We start from the raw sequence: 15,621 nt of genomic DNA on the forward strand, positions 1-15,621 counted from the left end.
TGCCGGGCAAACACAACGGAGGCGGACAGACGCAGGCAGAAAAAAACAAAAAAAAAGCAAAAAAAAAAAAAAAAAAGAGGGGAGGCGGCACGCGGATACAAAGTGAAGTACGAACAACAAAAAAGGAAAAAGCACGCGCACAAAAAAAAATGGATATAACTCCCAACTGGTGACATAATAATAATAATAATAATAATAATAATAAAAGAAAAAGAAATAGTATACAGAAGGGGAAAAACAAGTGCAGAAAAAAAAAAAAACGATTGAGCAGGCCAATGATAACAACAAAAAGGAGCAAGCAAAGAGTCTCTGTACCAGCAAAAACAATTTCAATCTCTATTTCTGCTCGCACCACGCCGTCTGGCAACAATAGCGGCAGACCGCACACCATCCACACACCCAAGAAAGGAGCTTAGCAGAGTCAGCAGGGAAAACCAAATGAAATTCAATTCAAATCCAAAAACAGCAGCACCAGCGGCCGCAGTGAGGAGATCACACGTGCACTGAAAGAGGTTAATAAATTGTTTTCTGCGGCTGCTAAACAGACGATCATATCGAATGTCAAAAAGAGCGAGCGCGACGGCTGCCAGGTGGGCCCAAAAGAGGCCCAAACAAGAGACATAACTGAATCTCTGGAAAAATGGTGTGTTCTCATGGACTTTCCTCCCAAGGAACGCCACGTTGTCAGCCGCTTTGAAGACACCCTCACCAACCACACGCACAAGAAAAATTAAGTCGCGCACGCCACACTGCTCCTTGTTGAGCAAACTATAGATGCTCTGAAGGTTAGAAAGCCAAGCCAATATGCGCATGAGGGACCGCACTTCCGATGTAGCATCGGCAAAGTCAAGAAGCGATTTGTCATGCATCAAACAAAAGCCAAGTTTTGCTAAAGCACCAACACCTTTCAAAAGCTTATCCCGCATATCCGCCGACTCCAAACATATGATCGCCACCTCCATGGCGTTGCCACGTTTCTGACTCATTCCCTTCACTTCCTATTCAGTCCTTCTCACAAACACACACACACACACACACACACACTCTCTCTCTCTCTATATATATATATATATATATATATATATATATATATATATTTTGCCCACCTTAGTAAGAAAAAAAAGAAAAAAACAATTGTGTCCTGCCCCTATTTTCACGTTACTTCACAAAACATTCCCCCAATATAAAGGCCGTAAAAAAAAAAAAAAAAAAAGAAAAAAGAATAAAGCAGAAAAGAGCGCACATTCAGCTGCCAAGAGACAGACAGAGAGACCAATAAAAACAACGTGCCAATAAACGGGGGACGGGGCGATACGGCCAGAAGAGCCATGAGCAACCCACTTGTTTCTTTTAAATTCTTTTATTGTCTGCGTGTGCTTCTTCTTCCCGCGCATTTATTTCACAACTTTATTCCTTTAAAAAAAAAATTGTGCCGTCCAAGTTTGGACGCCGTGCGGGAGGGCGCATAGAGAACCAAAAACAATAAAACAAAAATGAGTTACGTGGGACCTAACAACTTCAGAAGCATAAGGCCAATCCGCTAAAAAGAAAAACAAACAAACAAACAAACAAAAAATAGTAAACAACCGCACCAAAAAATCATTTGTTTCTCTGTCGACGGGCCTCTTCCTTTATTGTCAAAAGATCTTTGTTTTTGGGATCCAGGCGCAGACCCCGCTCGCACGTTTGTAGCGCCTCATCCGCCTTCTTCATGGCGAGCTCCGTCGCAGCCTTTCGGAAATATCCCTTTGGCCAGTCGGGGGCCAATGAGATGCAGCGAAGCGAGTCCCAGTACGCTCCGTTGTAGTAGCGCTGGTTAAAATAGGCTGCCGCCCGGTTGCTGAAGAAAACATGATTCGTACTGTCGAGGTGAATGGCTAGGGTATAGAACTTGGCAGCTTTTACGTTCTCACCTCCCTCAAAGACTTTATTTCCTTGAGTCTTAAAGCGTGCGGCCTCCTCTTTTCGCTTTTCCTCACTGAGCATGGGCTTCATCAGCTCCCGGAGCGCGCTATTATTCTTAGCCTTCTCTGCAAGGGAGGTGGGCGTCTCGCCACTTGTATTCGCCACGTGAGGATCGGCACCAAAAACCAAAAGAAGCTTCACGCATTCCGTATTCGCGTGTTCCACAGCGATATGAAGCGGTGTGGATTTGTCCCCCTCAATCATCACCCGCGGATCCGCACCGTGTTCAAGGAGAAATTCCACCGCCTCAAACTTCTTCATGAATAAAGCAGTAAAAAGCGCCGTTCCACCATGGGCGTCCTTTACGTTAATCGGAATCTTGAATCCATAAATCATTTCTCCAATGCAGTTAATATCTCCAGAGTGAGCGGCCCAATGGAGCAGTGTTCCCGTTTCGCTGTCCTCATGCATAACATCCGCACCAAGCTCCACCAAACAGCGAACAGTGTCCACATAACCCATTGAAGCCGCAAAGTGTGCTGCCGTTCCGCCCGTAGGCGTTCTGAGGTTCACCTCAGCGCCTGCATCCACCAACAGTTTGATGGCAGAATTCTGATGACCCTTCGCGGCCATAATTAACGGAGTATTGTTATCATAGTTCCTCAGTTCCAGGTTTGGCTTGAACTCAAGCAAAATGCGAATCATCTCGAGATCGCCATTAAATGCGGCAAAGTGAAGCGCCGAAAATCCGCCTGCCTCTACGGAGTTGATAAGACTAGGAGTTTCTTTTAGAAGTTCGGCGCATTTGAAGGTATCCTTCGCCCGTGCAGCGCGAAGGAATACCTCGACATCCTCCGGAATTCGCGTCCCGTCATCCATTTTCCCCCCTTTGGCGGTGCACTCTAAGCACTGGCTTTAGTTAACTCCTGGCAACTCCCCCACCCCAAATAAAAAAAAAAAAAACTAAACAAAAAAAAAAGTTTGAAAAATAACAAACCACAAACGTTCTGCGGCGTCGACACGGCAAACGCACACCAAAAAACAAACGGAGAAAGCCAAGAGGCGGACAAAAAGAGCCAGGGAAAATAACACCAAAAAAGAAACAAAAATTTAAGCAGGGTCAAATTCAAAGGGAGGGAGCTGCGCTTGCATCGCACTCCCCTAATAAACACGTCTCTCTCTCTCTCTCTTTTTTTTTTTTTTTATTTGTTTTTCCTCTTCCTCTCTTTTTTTTTTTTTTTTTTTTTTTTTGATTCTCCTTTTTGTTTGTCTTAGGTTCTTTGTTGCAACTTGCTCTTGTTAATAATCTTTGCACTCACGCTTCTATCAACCAAGTGGTCGGCATATACTGGAAGAAAAAGACGCATCCACCTTTAGAGCCCCCTCTCTCCCTGCATTCATAAAAGAGAGGGAATGATAACCATGATAAAGAAAGAGGAAAAAAATATAGGGAAAAAGGAGAAAAAAAATCTCCATTCATTGGCTTCTTCCAACTCACATATCCACACACGCATATATATATGGGGATAAATTTATTACTCACTCACTCAGGCTATGTATGCCTCAGTATCAGGATAACTTCGAGTAAACAAATCCAGGGTATTGCTGTCGCCACCAGCATACAAGACATTACCTTGAGCATTCCAAGCAATGGCATTATAACGTGGGCTCATGCGCCCTCCATCTGCCCTGCAAGTTGGCATTGCATTGTTGGCAAAGTTGATGAGGTGAATGCCTGTCATTGTTGAGGCAGCACATACCATATTTGGGTTTACAGAAAGACTTAGCACGGCGCTATCCAGCTCCCTTGTGGCCACGCCTTGACCCATCATGCGGAAATCATGCACCACCACGCGCCGGTCCAGGCCGCTGGTAAAGAGATAGTCGCCGCAACTCCCAATAGATGTGACAGTGCTATAGTGGCGATACGCAGAAGGCGTCGTGGTATTTTGAGCCATGCGGAGATCATATATCATTACTGAACAGTCCCGTGATCCACTAACAAGAATGTGGTCCCTGTCTGGAATAACATGCATAGCAGATACAATGTCATTGTGATCATTATATTCTTGTATCATTTGGGTTCCATCGTACAGTAGTACGGAATTGGCCGAGGCAGTAGTAACGCCACAGCAGTACCTCAGGGTACCTGTCCCTCTTAAACTTCGAACCGTGGTAATGAAACGGGCTCCCCGCGGCTCTGCGCCACCACTTTCCTGCCAATTGGATTCTTCATTGTACGTAGGGTCCGTCGAATACAGAACAATTGCGGGCGCCACAGAAGCGTGTCTTCCCACCGTGCCCACAATAAGAATCCGTCCAGAGTTTGCAAAGTCCATCGAGGAGGCATAATGACGTGAGAGGACGAGGTTCTCAGTGAGAACCCCGGATTGATCCCACGTCCCAATCGTTCCGTCCACAGATGATGTCACTACCGCCTCCCGAGAATTCGCACCGCCTCCATACGCCAGGGACAAAATAGCGGAGGTGTGATGGGCCCCCGAAAGCCGAACGGCAAAATTAATGAACTTTTCAGATTGGCTCCATCCAAAGGGTTCCATAATATATTCAACATCATAAAGAAATGTGTCATCTTGCTGGGCGAAGGCCACCGTGGAGCGCAGGGTTTCAAGGGTGTGTTGATCTAATCGTTCCAGGAGAAGCTCATGCGCCACCTCCACCATTTTCCCCAGACAGGTGATACCGGCACTTCGTGTATTATCTAGACGAATCATCTGCATCAGGGCAACCACTACACTGCGGACATTGAGCATCTCTGCCTTGGTAAGTGCGGCCAGGACCTCTGCATAGGGCAGTAGCGGTACCCTACTACAATCAAGGCGCCGGTGTCGCGAGAGAAAAATCATTGCGCGTTGAACAATATCACTTTTAACAGTATTTTGTTTACTCTCCGGAAGCTGTGATAATAAGCTAATGAACCCATCAAGTGGATCCCCTCTTTCCCCGCGCTGTGAATCAAAGATAGCCTCACAAAGAACATCTAGGCAGTCCTCGTACAAAGAAGGATGGCAGAGTCTATCCTTCAGCTCTGGAATTATGGACTCAAAGTTGCGCTTCATTAGCGCATTGTTCACCAATCGTGCAAGTGCCTCCTTGTTCGTGGAAAATCCTATATTTACGCCCTCCGGAAAAGATTTCAACACGTGCTTAATATGATCAATGCTTTGAAGCTCCGGCTCCTGCAACTCAATGTCCACCCTAATACGCATTTATCACCCCGCTATGGTTCACTGGATCTATATCAACCCAATATATATATATATATATGTATATATATGTATATGTACTTATGTATATAATTTTTGTTAGTGATTGCTTTTATTGTTCTTCTTGCCCTTTCAAGTTAATTTGCCTTTGAAGCTTTCCTTCCCTCAGACTAGTCACTTTCAGCGTGTGAAGAAAAGAAAAAAAAAAAAAAAAAAAAAGAGAGAGAGAAGTCAACCATACCTCTTCCTCTCCTTTCCCCCCTCATTCTCCAGGGGCATTAACACGACAGCAGTAATGGTGGCGGTTAAGGGCGCCAAAGACCTAAGCATGAGCAGGTGTTTCTTCTCCGTTACTTCTGCTAACACGCTCTTTTTCCCCTTTTCCCTCCCCCCTCCTTCTTTTAGCTTTTGTCTGCTTGTTGCATCACCTAGGGAAATTGTTAGATATCCTGACAACTGCTACAAAGATGTCCTTTTCGACTTGCGCGACACAATTTGCGAGAAAAAGCGCCAATGAGGGCGTGGAAGACCGTAGGCCTCCACCAGATTTCCAGTGCACATGACCTTCCAAAAATCCCTTGTGAGAGTTGTGGGTCCAACCGTCACATTCAACGGAACAGAACTTTCATTGCGATACGTCTTGATCAAATTCTGAACGACTTCCAGCGTCATCAGGCCACGCAATGGCTCAAACCACTCCTCGCACTTGGGATCCCTCGTCGAATAGATGAGAGTCAGCCACCGTGCGTCGTTTTCAGTGAAGGAAGGCTCCAGCGGAGCAAAAAGTGGGAAGTTCAGAAATTTACTAATCTCGTTTGACAAACTAACGACATCTCCAGAAAACGTCCCGTAATTTAACTTCAAGTACCGTTCCAAAATTTCCTTCTCTGCCTCGCAGTCCCGAGCATAGCGATCCTCTGTATTGTAAAAATAACACTGCTCCTCGTGCACAGTGCAGTCGTACTTTCGCATTGACACTTTTGCACCGGGAATAAAGGGCCCTGCCACGCAAAGGCGCAACTCAGAGGAGGACTTGGGAGCCCAAACCCCAAACAGACGATTTCCGTCAAAGTAGTCAACACTGTCAGGAGTGTCGTCAGACGCGTCGTAATACCGCGATGCGGTGTCCTTGCAGCGAGGGTAGGGTGGATGAAACTTCAATAGAGCCGCCTTCGCCTTAAGGGACCAGCACCAACTCCGCTGCATTTCGTTGTCACGCATAATCATCAACGTATTTTCCTTGTTTGACTGATTGACCGGCTCGCCAGAGCGAATATCGCTGATGAGAATAATGTCATAATTGGAGCAGTAGGAGCGCAATAGCCTAAGGCACAACTCATCCGTGCAGTATTTCTCCAACAGCTCTAAAATAGGGCCTTTCTCATCTTTCGCGAGCTCCTGCACCGACGCACAAAAAGGGGCGGGGTCAATAAGAACAAATTTCACCTTTTCAAAGAGTTTAAATAGAAACGGAAGATGTGTACCTCTCGCCGCACCAGCGTACACCACGAGCAGTGGCTTGGCAGATTTCTTCTGTGACTCCAAGTATGCCGAGAGAAACTCAATCTCCGAGAGGAGTAATTTGCGTTGCCCAAAATGAAGTCCTTTCACTACAACGTTCTCTAAACTGTCAGCGCGCGACGGCACATACGCACGCCGCGGAAATTTGTCTGTCAGAAGCCTACTTGCTGGAAATTTCATACAGATCCGTCAATAATGCCAAAGAGCTCACACATACACAGACGCAACAACAAAAAAAAGAAGAAGACGTAGAGAAGTACAATAAAAAAAATATGACAGATGAAGATTGCAGCAAACATCAACCGTCAAGTTGTCTTTTTTTTTTTTTTTCTGTTTATATTTTTCAAAGAGAGCATCCTTCGCGACAGTTTATACATAACAAATACGCATCGATGGGTTCAAGCCTCTACATGACAAACGCATCAATGAGACCACACGCCGCTGATTCACGAGTCAGCATTCGGTGTTTTCTATTAACTTTTTCTCGTTTTGTTGCTCCTCTTTTCTTTGCACCTCGCAGCCACTGGGTTTACACAAGTGCGAGCGCTTCTCCCGTCCCTCCCCGACCAAAAGGAATGGGGGGAGAAAAAAAAAGGGAGGGAGGGAGGGAGGGGGGAAGAATCAACGCTGATCATCGTATACAAAAACATGTGAACGACTCAGTTTGTGCATTGCAAACTCCACGGCATTGAGTTCCTTCCCTAGAGCCTCGTGATGGGCCTTTTGCAAGGGAGTTTGAATTTTGCTGAATCCCCTTGATTGGTACTCCGAATTCAGTGCGTCCCACCGTCGCTGCAGTCCTTGTCGCAGCCCTTCAAGTTCCTCTGCCGAAAGTTCAGACCATCTTTCTTCAGCCTCACGCTGAGCAGCCTTAAGTCTCTCTACCAGGGCATGGCGCTCTTTAATTTCTTCCTTGACTTCCTCCAAATAGACCGGGACTTTCCCAAAATCGACGCGGTCGACGGCACGATTCTCTGGGGGAGGAATGCATTTGCTCGGTATGGCGAGAGCACTCTCCACCGCATTTGCCACCACGTAATTTTTTTCGGTTTTCAGACCCATGACGGGTTTGTCGTACCTACTCGGAATATTATCCTTTGACTTTGCAGCATCTTTTGCACTCTTGAGAAATTTTGTCTTGTTGACAGTCGGTGCTCCTCGACTGGCGGTTAATGGTCCCTCATTCTTCTTTAGGAACTCTGAAGGCTTGACCATGGGGCCGGTAACCCGCCCAAAGATGCCTGTAGGTTTCTTTGCGGGATGAATGGAGGGCTCCGTGACCTCGCCACCCATGTTTGCCACGACGGCACTCGTTCCGTGAATGCCAAACGTCGACGCTGTCGGTGGAGCGGCCCGGTTTCCGCTGTACTTGGAATAGTGCCGTGGCGGGGGCGGGGGTACCTCCACCTCAGGCTCAATAAGGTTGAAGACACTCTCGCCAGACATCTTCTTCTTCTTCCTTCTTTTTTTTTTTTTAGTGGTTTGCAGAACAAATAAAATAACAACAACAACAACAAAAATGCACAATACCAAGTGGGATTCCAAAGTGTGATTGTGTCGGTAATCCCTATCGCAAGAAAAGAAATATCAAGCGTGAGATAGTTTGGTGTCATTTCATTTCCGGGCCCTTTCTTCCCTCTCCACCCTTTCCTTTTTCAAATATCCCTCTCTTCCTCCTTCCCTACCTCCCTCTCGTCACTCATGACTTGGGAAGCGAAGAGATCTGCGAGACATTTTTCGGCGGCTCCGGAGGAGGGGGCGGACGGGCTGTTGGTGGAAAGCGAACGCGCATTTTTTTGTTCGGCATGTACGCCTTTTTGAGCATCCACCAATGTGCCTTCATAAGATACCCCATGAGTAGGGGGACGACGGTAAAAAAGCTCAGAATTGAAATTTCAAATGAGTTGGCGTCGTGGGCAAGGGCCGAGTGCGCCCCAGGGTTTTTCTTGTCGTAAAAGACAGTGCAGCGCTCACCCAAACGAAGCACGGGGATTGCCTGAAGATATTGGGACTCGGTGATGGTGTCGTTGTAAAACCGCTCCATCCAGTTCCTGTAGGGAGATCCAGTTGTCGCCCTCGTCGACACGTACCTTTTGCCGTCAACTTCGTATTCGTACCGCACCGCGTATCGAGGAACACTGATGTACCGATAGTTCAGTTTCCGGAGCTCCAAAAGCTTCCCACTTGTCATGGCCCATCGGGAGTTCGCTTGATAGGCATTAAGCGCGTCATAGTAGCAACGCGTGTTGACGTACACAACATACGCCAAGAATACAGCCGGGATACGAATTTCCAATGCGAGATCCCACAACCACTGCGGCTGCTCCCTGCCGGTAAAGAATCTGTACACCCGGCCCGACATGTAAGTATCTTTTACTACTCTGATCGATACTATCGGCTAACTTGCCTTTGTTTTCGTTTCCAGTGCATTCATTTCCCCCGCCCATAAAAAAAAAAAAAAAAAAAAAAAAGAAGGAAAGCAAAAAAATACCACACGCATGTGTATCCCTTTTTGCAAAAAAAAAGTGCGTACTCCCGATTCAAGAAGGCACGAGATCCGACAGGCCACCGTTGCTTTAGAAATTAAGAAGGGGAAAAAAGGTTGATATGCATCGCACTGAATGACGCACAAAGCATGCATCCAAGAGGAATGGAACCATCTGTGCTGTGTGAGCCCTTAAGCGGGCATTCACCAGGACCTGGGCATGCTATAGGCTCTGGTTCGGTCGTTTCCCAACGTTCATCGCATCGGTTACACAAATAACGATTGCCAAATGACAAGTGTGTTGCGGGGTTGCAGCAATATCGGCACTTATAAAGGACGTAATTGTGCTTGTGAACTGGACAGAGAAAATCGTCATTGCATTCCGAGCAAATTAACTCGCAAGGCTTTTTAACGGGCTCCACATTATTGGAACGGAAGCATCGGCGTTCACCTCCGTAAAAAGGTTTTTCACAGCGGCAACAGATATAATACAGTAATTCCTCTACCGTTTTGTTTTTCATTTCTCGAAGACGATTTTCTGCGTCTAGGTTAATTTCCCGACGCAAACGTCCCATGTATTCGGAGAGAGGGGCAGCGGCATGACGAATTTGACTGCCGCACCCCCCTGGGCAAACGGCATACGTGAAAACCACGTGCTCTCCCTTTGCCCGAAAACCGTCGGCCCGAGAGGAGAACTCGGCAAGGCAATCACGATGGAAGCGGTGGCCACAGTCCAACGTGACGCCACCACCCTCCTCGAAATCACAGAAGCAGATCAAACACGAATCCTCAGGCTGGGCAGAAGGCACGGAAAGAAGTTTCGGCTCGGTTCCCTGAAGTTCACTAACAATCGGAGTCGTGGTGTCCCTTGCATACAGGCATATTTTGCCTCCTTCGTTCACGGTAAGGAGAGCACCTGAGCTCAAAGAAATGAAGGGCTTCGTAAATGTATAGGAGAGGATTTCCTCCCGAACCTCACCCTTCTCATTCACGCATACTATTTGACTCGAGTCCAATAGAACAACGACGTATTGGCCATAACGGCCCAATAGCCGAATTCCCCTTCTCGTCAGTTCCACCTTCCTAGGGTACTGGTTGAATTGGTATGCATAAATCTCCTGATTTACATCCAAAAAAACAAACCCATGATCCAACGCCTCCAAATCGGATACTCCGCGCTGGAGTTCCAGCGTCTCAAACTCCTCAGAGAGAGGGTCAAAGACAAAAAGAGAGTCTTTACCACAACAGTACACCTTCTGACGGTGAACGAGGACATTTTGGGCCGGGCCGGGAAGTGCATACTCTTTGCAGTCAAGCGAGACCCTCCAGCGTCGCAAGAGAAGGGGCGAGTCACGCTCAACAAAGTAAAATTCCTCCACAGTGAAGCAGGCCACATCGGCCCCTGACCGAATCGGACACTCCAGAGGCAGACAGATCAATGCGCCCTCGTTTTCACTCACTTGGTAAAGGGAGCCGGCGTCAAAAATAAAAGCAACCGCCATCTTTCCTTTAAAAATTATGAGGGATAAATTTTTTGTAGGCCACGCGAGAGCAGAGAGTCATAGGAAGAAGAACAAAATGTGAAGCAAATAGAGATGAGAAAAGAGAAGGGGATAAGGAAAGGAAAAAAAAAAAAAAAAAGAAAAAAAATGCAAGAACTTATAGAAAAACAAAAGAAACACACCCAATGATGTTGCTTACACCGTCTAAAGCCAAGAAGGGAATAAATAAACCCCCTCCCTAATCCCTAGACACATAAGTAAAAGAAAATATATATATGGAGCATATTCTGCTGTAAGTCAGTCTACAAAATAAAAATATAAATAAAACATAACACCCAAAGAAAAAGCAACACACACACCACTACCGAATTATTGGCGACCAGTGTGTTTGTCCGCACGCTCCCTCATCTCCCGTAGACGCTCAGCCGTCACAGTAAATATTTTTAGATCCATCTCTTTTTTGGTCTCCTCATCCAACGACTCCCGGGCAACGCCATCTTGAAACGTCTGGACGCGACGAGAACTCGCGCGGGCCCGACGCCATTCTTCCACAAAAATACGTTTCACTTGGCTTTCGTACTCAGCATCATTTCCCCACCATGGGAGCATTGTATCTGTTGTAACATGCTCCATAGTCTCGGGTCGTCTCTTGCTTTGCATCTTTGCGCGCATCAGCCCCTCTATGTAGACGTACACAACCAGAAAAATGCACAGAGAAAAAACAAAAAGTATGGAGGATTCAAGACGAATCTGCTTCACTATCTCCGTGTTTTTCATCACCTCTGTGGCTGTCCGAGATGCCAGTCCAGCCACATCTGGGCGATCTTGTACTTTGTCCTTTGCTGTAAGAACCTCAATGTCTTCGGCACTGACATCTGCTGTCCATATGGCCTTTTCACCTCCATCCGTGTATTGTCTCAAATTGAGATTTGATTCTTGCTGCCCAGTTGGTTCGTCGCTCACACTTTTCAAAGTGCCATCATCAGCTGCTTCGCTTTTTTTAATTTGTTCCTCTGGGCTCTTGGAAAGTTTCTCAAGGTATAATGGCTTTTCAGTACCATCGGTAAGGAGCATCTTATTCTCCACTCTGACACTGCCATCCTCAAGCAGCCCCAGTCGAACGGTACGAAGACCATCCTCCTCCATAATTTCTTCAATGTCCTCAAGAAGAAGCATCGCCTCATCGTCATTGGCGGCTATTTTTTCTGCCAAGTTGTCTCCAAGACGCGCCTTAACTTCTTCAATCTTCCTAATATGATCCGTTAGGGTGGAGATAGGTATAAAACTCTTTATTTGGGCGCGTGCCTCCAAATAGTTTCGTGCTTCGTGGTCATCCACCTGGAAATTGCCCAGGTTCACAATCTTGTTCTCAACAGTCTCCACGCCGTAGTCCTTCATGATGTCCTGGTACGCAAGACTAACCCGCAGGAAGTCTTCCGCATTGCCGCCGGCTTCAGGATGTGTCCTCCGGCAGGCCAGGAGGTACTTCAACTTGGTCAGAGCAAGTGGCAATCCGGGTTTGCACTCCAGCAGTCGATAGCGCAAGGGATAATTTTCATACTCCTTGCGCTTCGCCTCCGCTTCCGCAAGATATTTTTCCTCATCCTCTATCTTTTTGTAGTCTTTTGACAGCTCGGCAGCCCCAGCCATGCGTTGAATCGATTTGGCACACAGAAGATATGACCCCAGGCGCAGCATTGCAATGAAGGGAATGTAATCCCCTCCTTTACCCTTTTTATTATTCTCAACATTTCATACCCAAAAGAAAAAAAAAAAAAAAAAAGCATATATATATATATATATATATATATATATATAGGAAAAGAAAGAAAATTTAATCTCACCAAAAAAAAATCAAAAAAGCTGCGACGGGTGCTAAACCCACCTGAAGACACACAATTCCTTATTACTATTATTATTATTATTACTGTTTTTCACTCTTTTCTAATGGAAGATTTGTCCGGGGAAAAGTAGCAATAAAAATGCGTCTCTACCACCACAAAGATAAACTAAATTTCTTTGTTTTTATTTATTTATTTATTATTATTATTGAAGGAACAAACAGCAAACCTCAGGCCGCGACAGGAATAGAAGAACATCTACAACCGATACCTAATACCCACAATTAGTGCCACAGAAAAAAAAAAGTTAAGGACCGAGAAGCTCAGAACCTTTTTCTTTCTCATACCCGGGCAAATGCGTTTGCCTTTTCCTCCCCACATAAATATACAAATATACATATATATATGTATATATATTGCTAGCCAATTATACATGACCCTCGTATTCCAACTAAACTCGACTAGTAATGGGGTAAATTTGCTGACTGTCTTGTCCCTCACCGGGTTGCCAGGCATTATTGGGGTCATAATACATATTTTGTCCTTGGTGTGGGAATTGTTTCGCTCCTGGGGCATTTTGCCAAACTGCGTACTCTCGGTTCTGAACACCATGCTGAGTCCCCGAAGGGAAAATTCCTGAAATGACGGCCGGAGAGGCCTGACCTCTACCAGACAAATGTGTCTGAAACTGGCCCTTAAAGCGGACCCCACTACGAATATCCCACTCCATGGCACGAACAGACTTTCTACCAGATTCGGCTCCAAATGCTTTAAGGCGTTGCCCGGCAATGAGTGCTAAAGGTAAAAACAACATCAAGAAGATTAAATACCAATAGTGTGAAAGGCAATCAGCCGTATTTCCCTTGTAAGTAAGTGGCGGAAGCTTTTTCCGAATGTACACCTGTACACCTGCCACGCGAACAAGAAGAATGCGATCCAAAAAAAGAGTCGAAACATGCTGAACATTGTTCAGAATTTTTATAAGCAGAAGGTTCCTGTTGGACGAGGTTATTGTCACTTGCGCCACATATAGCCCGTCGATTTCTTTAGAACTGTCCAGTGTTATAAGAGTGCAATCGTGCATTGAAAGAATTTGGCAGAGCCGCTGTATCAAGCCATTACTGGGGTTCACCTGCATAGTAAAAAGAAATGAAAGATTATCAAAGCCAAAGTCCGGAGAGCCAATGCCAATACTCTCGTCACCGTAACTGCAGTTATCGTTGAAGCTGACAACTGATGGTTGTCTCCCTAGATCGGTAAATGACAGTTGGTTCAAGCTGCTCACCAACGCGGCGACAGGCGCCTTCGACCATTTGTCGAAGACGGCGTTCAGTTCACGAAAGGAATCAAGAACCTTATCCTGGGCACCAACAAACCAGTGCCTCGCAACAATAGCCACATCTGGAGGCGACGCAAAAGACTCGGCAAAAACATTATTCGGCTTAAAAGCATTTTCCACATACTTTGCAGCCGTATCGTTAAAAGAAGTGCTCACGCTTACGTTTCCCACATCGCGAAGAGATATCTCTCTTGCGAACATGAGGGCCATCGAATTCGCGCACTCCGCACAAACGGCAAACAGCATGGCCACCACAAGCCCCAGAAAAACTACCCGCATTGTTCCTCTCCCACTTTTCTACAGCACCCCTTGTCAAATTTCAAGAAGGTGTAAAAACAAAACCCATTTATGAAGAAAAAGAGATCGCAGTTCCCAGTTAACCATAAAATAACACGGGAAAACCCCATTATTTACATTTCATTCTCGGCTCTCACGCTCAAACCTTCCACCGCTCAAGCGCATATTTTGGAGCAAACTACAAACCAAAAACAACAACAACAAAAGATTTCAAGACGCCCGCATCATTTCTTGTATATATATATATATATATACTCAGGCCACATTTCCCTCTATGGGCCTTTCTAGACGATAATTGATTTTTCTGGAAATCTCACCAATTACCGCCGCATCACCGGCAAGAAAAGGAAGAAGGACCGATCTTCTGAGAACTCCTTCAAGACGATGTATTGCTTCAACTTCACACTGTAGCTCCAGCACCGTCAAGTTGGGTCGTTTCAACGCCTGCCTTGTCCAAGAAAAAATTCTCTTCTTTAGTCGTTCCAATAAGTCGTGCGGAACAGTTACTGAAAAGTGTGAGGTGGCCAAAAATTCCATGTATTCAAGGACCTGGACGCACTCGACGGCATTCATGCTTTTGGCAGTGACGTAAAGCTGTGCGAAGAGAGACTCACAAAGGGTACATCCAGTGTCAACCTCATAATTATTTTTTTCAACCTCGTCCATGTCGGGTGATGTGGCTATGATTGAAAGAAGAAACAAACACTCTCCTTTCCCAATATCGCCCATACGGTAATCCTCGCAGAGTAGTTGATACAGTCGACGACGAAACGGGGGAACCAGATCCTCACACTCCAAGGTATGCATTATGACAGAAGTTGGTACAACACCTAACTCTTCTAATTCGCACGTCACGACTCGCCTTATAATATCGGCACAGATAATAAATGGTTTGTCGTAAAGGGAGTTTTTCAACAATGGGAATAGCAGAAGACAGTCACCAGGTGTTAGTCCTGGTAGCATGTCATGAAGACGCCTAAGACACGCCCTAAAGAGACGACCACTTTCGACCGACCTTCTTTGCAAAACGGACTCTTTGTCGCCAAGAATGTGGAGAATCCACCAAAGAGCCTTAAACCCAATCACATTGCTGTAAATCACATGATATCTAAGACGAGTAAGAAGCGCTCCAGCAATATTTTCATTTCGCCAAGCAGCACCTTGCCGAAACGATTTCGAAAGCATCATTTCTAAGAGCATTAGAGACGAAATGGGGTCTAACCGCAGCACTGAATCTGTTGAAAGGACAATGGATCTCTCCCCTGCCAGAACACTCGTCTGAGAATCCCTTATGAAAAGGGAATACAACGCCACAACGCTCTTGTTAATATCCGTACTGCATATATCCGACCCAACGTTTTGGGGGGTACTTGAGGAACCGTCCTCAGAAATCTTCAAGCGCAAGAACGACGACCACTTGCCCAAAAGAGCCTGCTCGCTCATTGTCATGCTAGGACCCATTGCACTCAAAGCCTCTGAGGCGGCCTTGTCAAGCTTGTCTATC

At 46.0% G+C, this 15,621-nt stretch overlaps 10 protein-coding genes across 10 annotated transcripts, besides 26 other annotated features; all 10 read right to left on the minus strand.

Annotated features, from left to right (window-relative positions):
* Window positions 1-257: part of a sequence feature (haploid, Esmeraldo-like haplotype) that runs on past the window's edge.
* Window positions 40-76: a microsatellite.
* Window positions 175-205: a microsatellite.
* Window positions 258-310: a sequence feature (haploid, non-Esmeraldo-like haplotype).
* Window positions 311-539: a sequence feature (heterozygous, non-Esmeraldo-like haplotype).
* Window positions 330-986, minus strand: Tc00.1047053507669.150 (glycosomal membrane protein, putative; the record flags this gene model as incomplete). Its single annotated transcript, XM_812018.1, has 1 exon — window positions 330-986. One exon carries the CDS (start codon window positions 984-986, stop codon window positions 330-332), a length of 657 nt encoding a protein of 218 aa, XP_817111.1.
* Window positions 540-1,154: a sequence feature (areas merged during assembly that could not be assigned to a particular haplotype. This can correspond to areas where the two haplotypes were merged or to regions with more than two copies in the genome that were merged during assembly.).
* Window positions 1,014-1,044: a microsatellite.
* Window positions 1,057-1,097: a microsatellite.
* Window positions 1,155-15,621: a sequence feature (heterozygous, Esmeraldo-like haplotype).
* Window positions 1,195-1,227: a microsatellite.
* Window positions 1,551-1,573: a microsatellite.
* Window positions 1,600-2,784, minus strand: Tc00.1047053507669.160 (hypothetical protein, conserved; the record flags this gene model as incomplete). Its single annotated transcript, XM_812019.1, has 1 exon — window positions 1,600-2,784. The coding sequence occupies one exon, from the start codon at window positions 2,782-2,784 to the stop codon at window positions 1,600-1,602; it is 1,185 nt and encodes a 394-aa protein (XP_817112.1).
* Window positions 2,851-2,884: a microsatellite.
* Window positions 3,095-3,156: a microsatellite.
* On the minus strand, window positions 3,453-5,135 carry Tc00.1047053507669.170 (guanine nucleotide-binding protein beta subunit-like protein, putative; the record flags this gene model as incomplete). The annotated part of the gene is made up of 1 exon (XM_812020.1): window positions 3,453-5,135. The coding sequence occupies one exon, from the start codon at window positions 5,133-5,135 to the stop codon at window positions 3,453-3,455; it is 1,683 nt and encodes a 560-aa protein (XP_817113.1).
* Window positions 5,176-5,224: a microsatellite.
* Window positions 5,323-5,351: a microsatellite.
* Window positions 5,592-6,833, minus strand: Tc00.1047053507669.180 (hypothetical protein, conserved; the record flags this gene model as incomplete). The annotated part of the gene is made up of 1 exon (XM_812021.1): window positions 5,592-6,833. The coding sequence occupies one exon, from the start codon at window positions 6,831-6,833 to the stop codon at window positions 5,592-5,594; it is 1,242 nt and encodes a 413-aa protein (XP_817114.1).
* Window positions 7,247-7,272: a microsatellite.
* Window positions 7,275-8,099, minus strand: Tc00.1047053507669.190 (hypothetical protein, conserved; the record flags this gene model as incomplete). Its single annotated transcript, XM_812022.1, has 1 exon — window positions 7,275-8,099. The coding sequence occupies one exon, from the start codon at window positions 8,097-8,099 to the stop codon at window positions 7,275-7,277; it is 825 nt and encodes a 274-aa protein (XP_817115.1).
* Window positions 8,279-8,347: a sequence feature (CT-rich).
* On the minus strand, window positions 8,353-9,015 carry Tc00.1047053507669.200 (hypothetical protein, conserved; the record flags this gene model as incomplete). Its single annotated transcript, XM_812023.1, has 1 exon — window positions 8,353-9,015. One exon carries the CDS (start codon window positions 9,013-9,015, stop codon window positions 8,353-8,355), a length of 663 nt encoding a protein of 220 aa, XP_817116.1.
* Window positions 9,101-9,141: a microsatellite.
* Window positions 9,237-10,640, minus strand: Tc00.1047053507669.210 (hypothetical protein, conserved; the record flags this gene model as incomplete). Its single annotated transcript, XM_812024.1, has 1 exon — window positions 9,237-10,640. The coding sequence occupies one exon, from the start codon at window positions 10,638-10,640 to the stop codon at window positions 9,237-9,239; it is 1,404 nt and encodes a 467-aa protein (XP_817117.1).
* Window positions 10,758-10,788: a microsatellite.
* Window positions 10,947-10,967: a sequence feature (AT_rich).
* Tc00.1047053507669.220 (hypothetical protein, conserved) lies at window positions 11,010-12,338 on the minus strand (the record flags this gene model as incomplete). The annotated part of the gene is made up of 1 exon (XM_812025.1): window positions 11,010-12,338. The coding sequence occupies one exon, from the start codon at window positions 12,336-12,338 to the stop codon at window positions 11,010-11,012; it is 1,329 nt and encodes a 442-aa protein (XP_817118.1).
* Window positions 12,401-12,423: a microsatellite.
* Window positions 12,426-12,458: a microsatellite.
* Window positions 12,544-12,572: a microsatellite.
* Window positions 12,663-12,691: a sequence feature (AT_rich).
* Window positions 12,861-12,898: a microsatellite.
* Tc00.1047053507669.230 (hypothetical protein, conserved) lies at window positions 12,933-14,099 on the minus strand (the record flags this gene model as incomplete). The annotated part of the gene is made up of 1 exon (XM_812026.1): window positions 12,933-14,099. One exon carries the CDS (start codon window positions 14,097-14,099, stop codon window positions 12,933-12,935), a length of 1,167 nt encoding a protein of 388 aa, XP_817119.1.
* Window positions 14,352-14,371: a microsatellite.
* Window positions 14,373-15,621, minus strand: Tc00.1047053507669.239 (hypothetical protein, conserved; the record flags this gene model as incomplete). The annotated part of the gene is made up of 1 exon (XM_812031.1): window positions 14,373-15,621. A coding segment is annotated over one exon (1,249 nt), but the record flags the coding sequence as incomplete, so codon positions are not given.

Source organism: Trypanosoma cruzi, genomic scaffold (assembly GCF_000209065.1).
Source record: "Trypanosoma cruzi strain CL Brener 1047053516307 genomic scaffold, whole genome shotgun sequence".
Classification (NCBI taxonomy): domain Eukaryota; phylum Euglenozoa; class Kinetoplastea; order Trypanosomatida; family Trypanosomatidae; genus Trypanosoma; species Trypanosoma cruzi.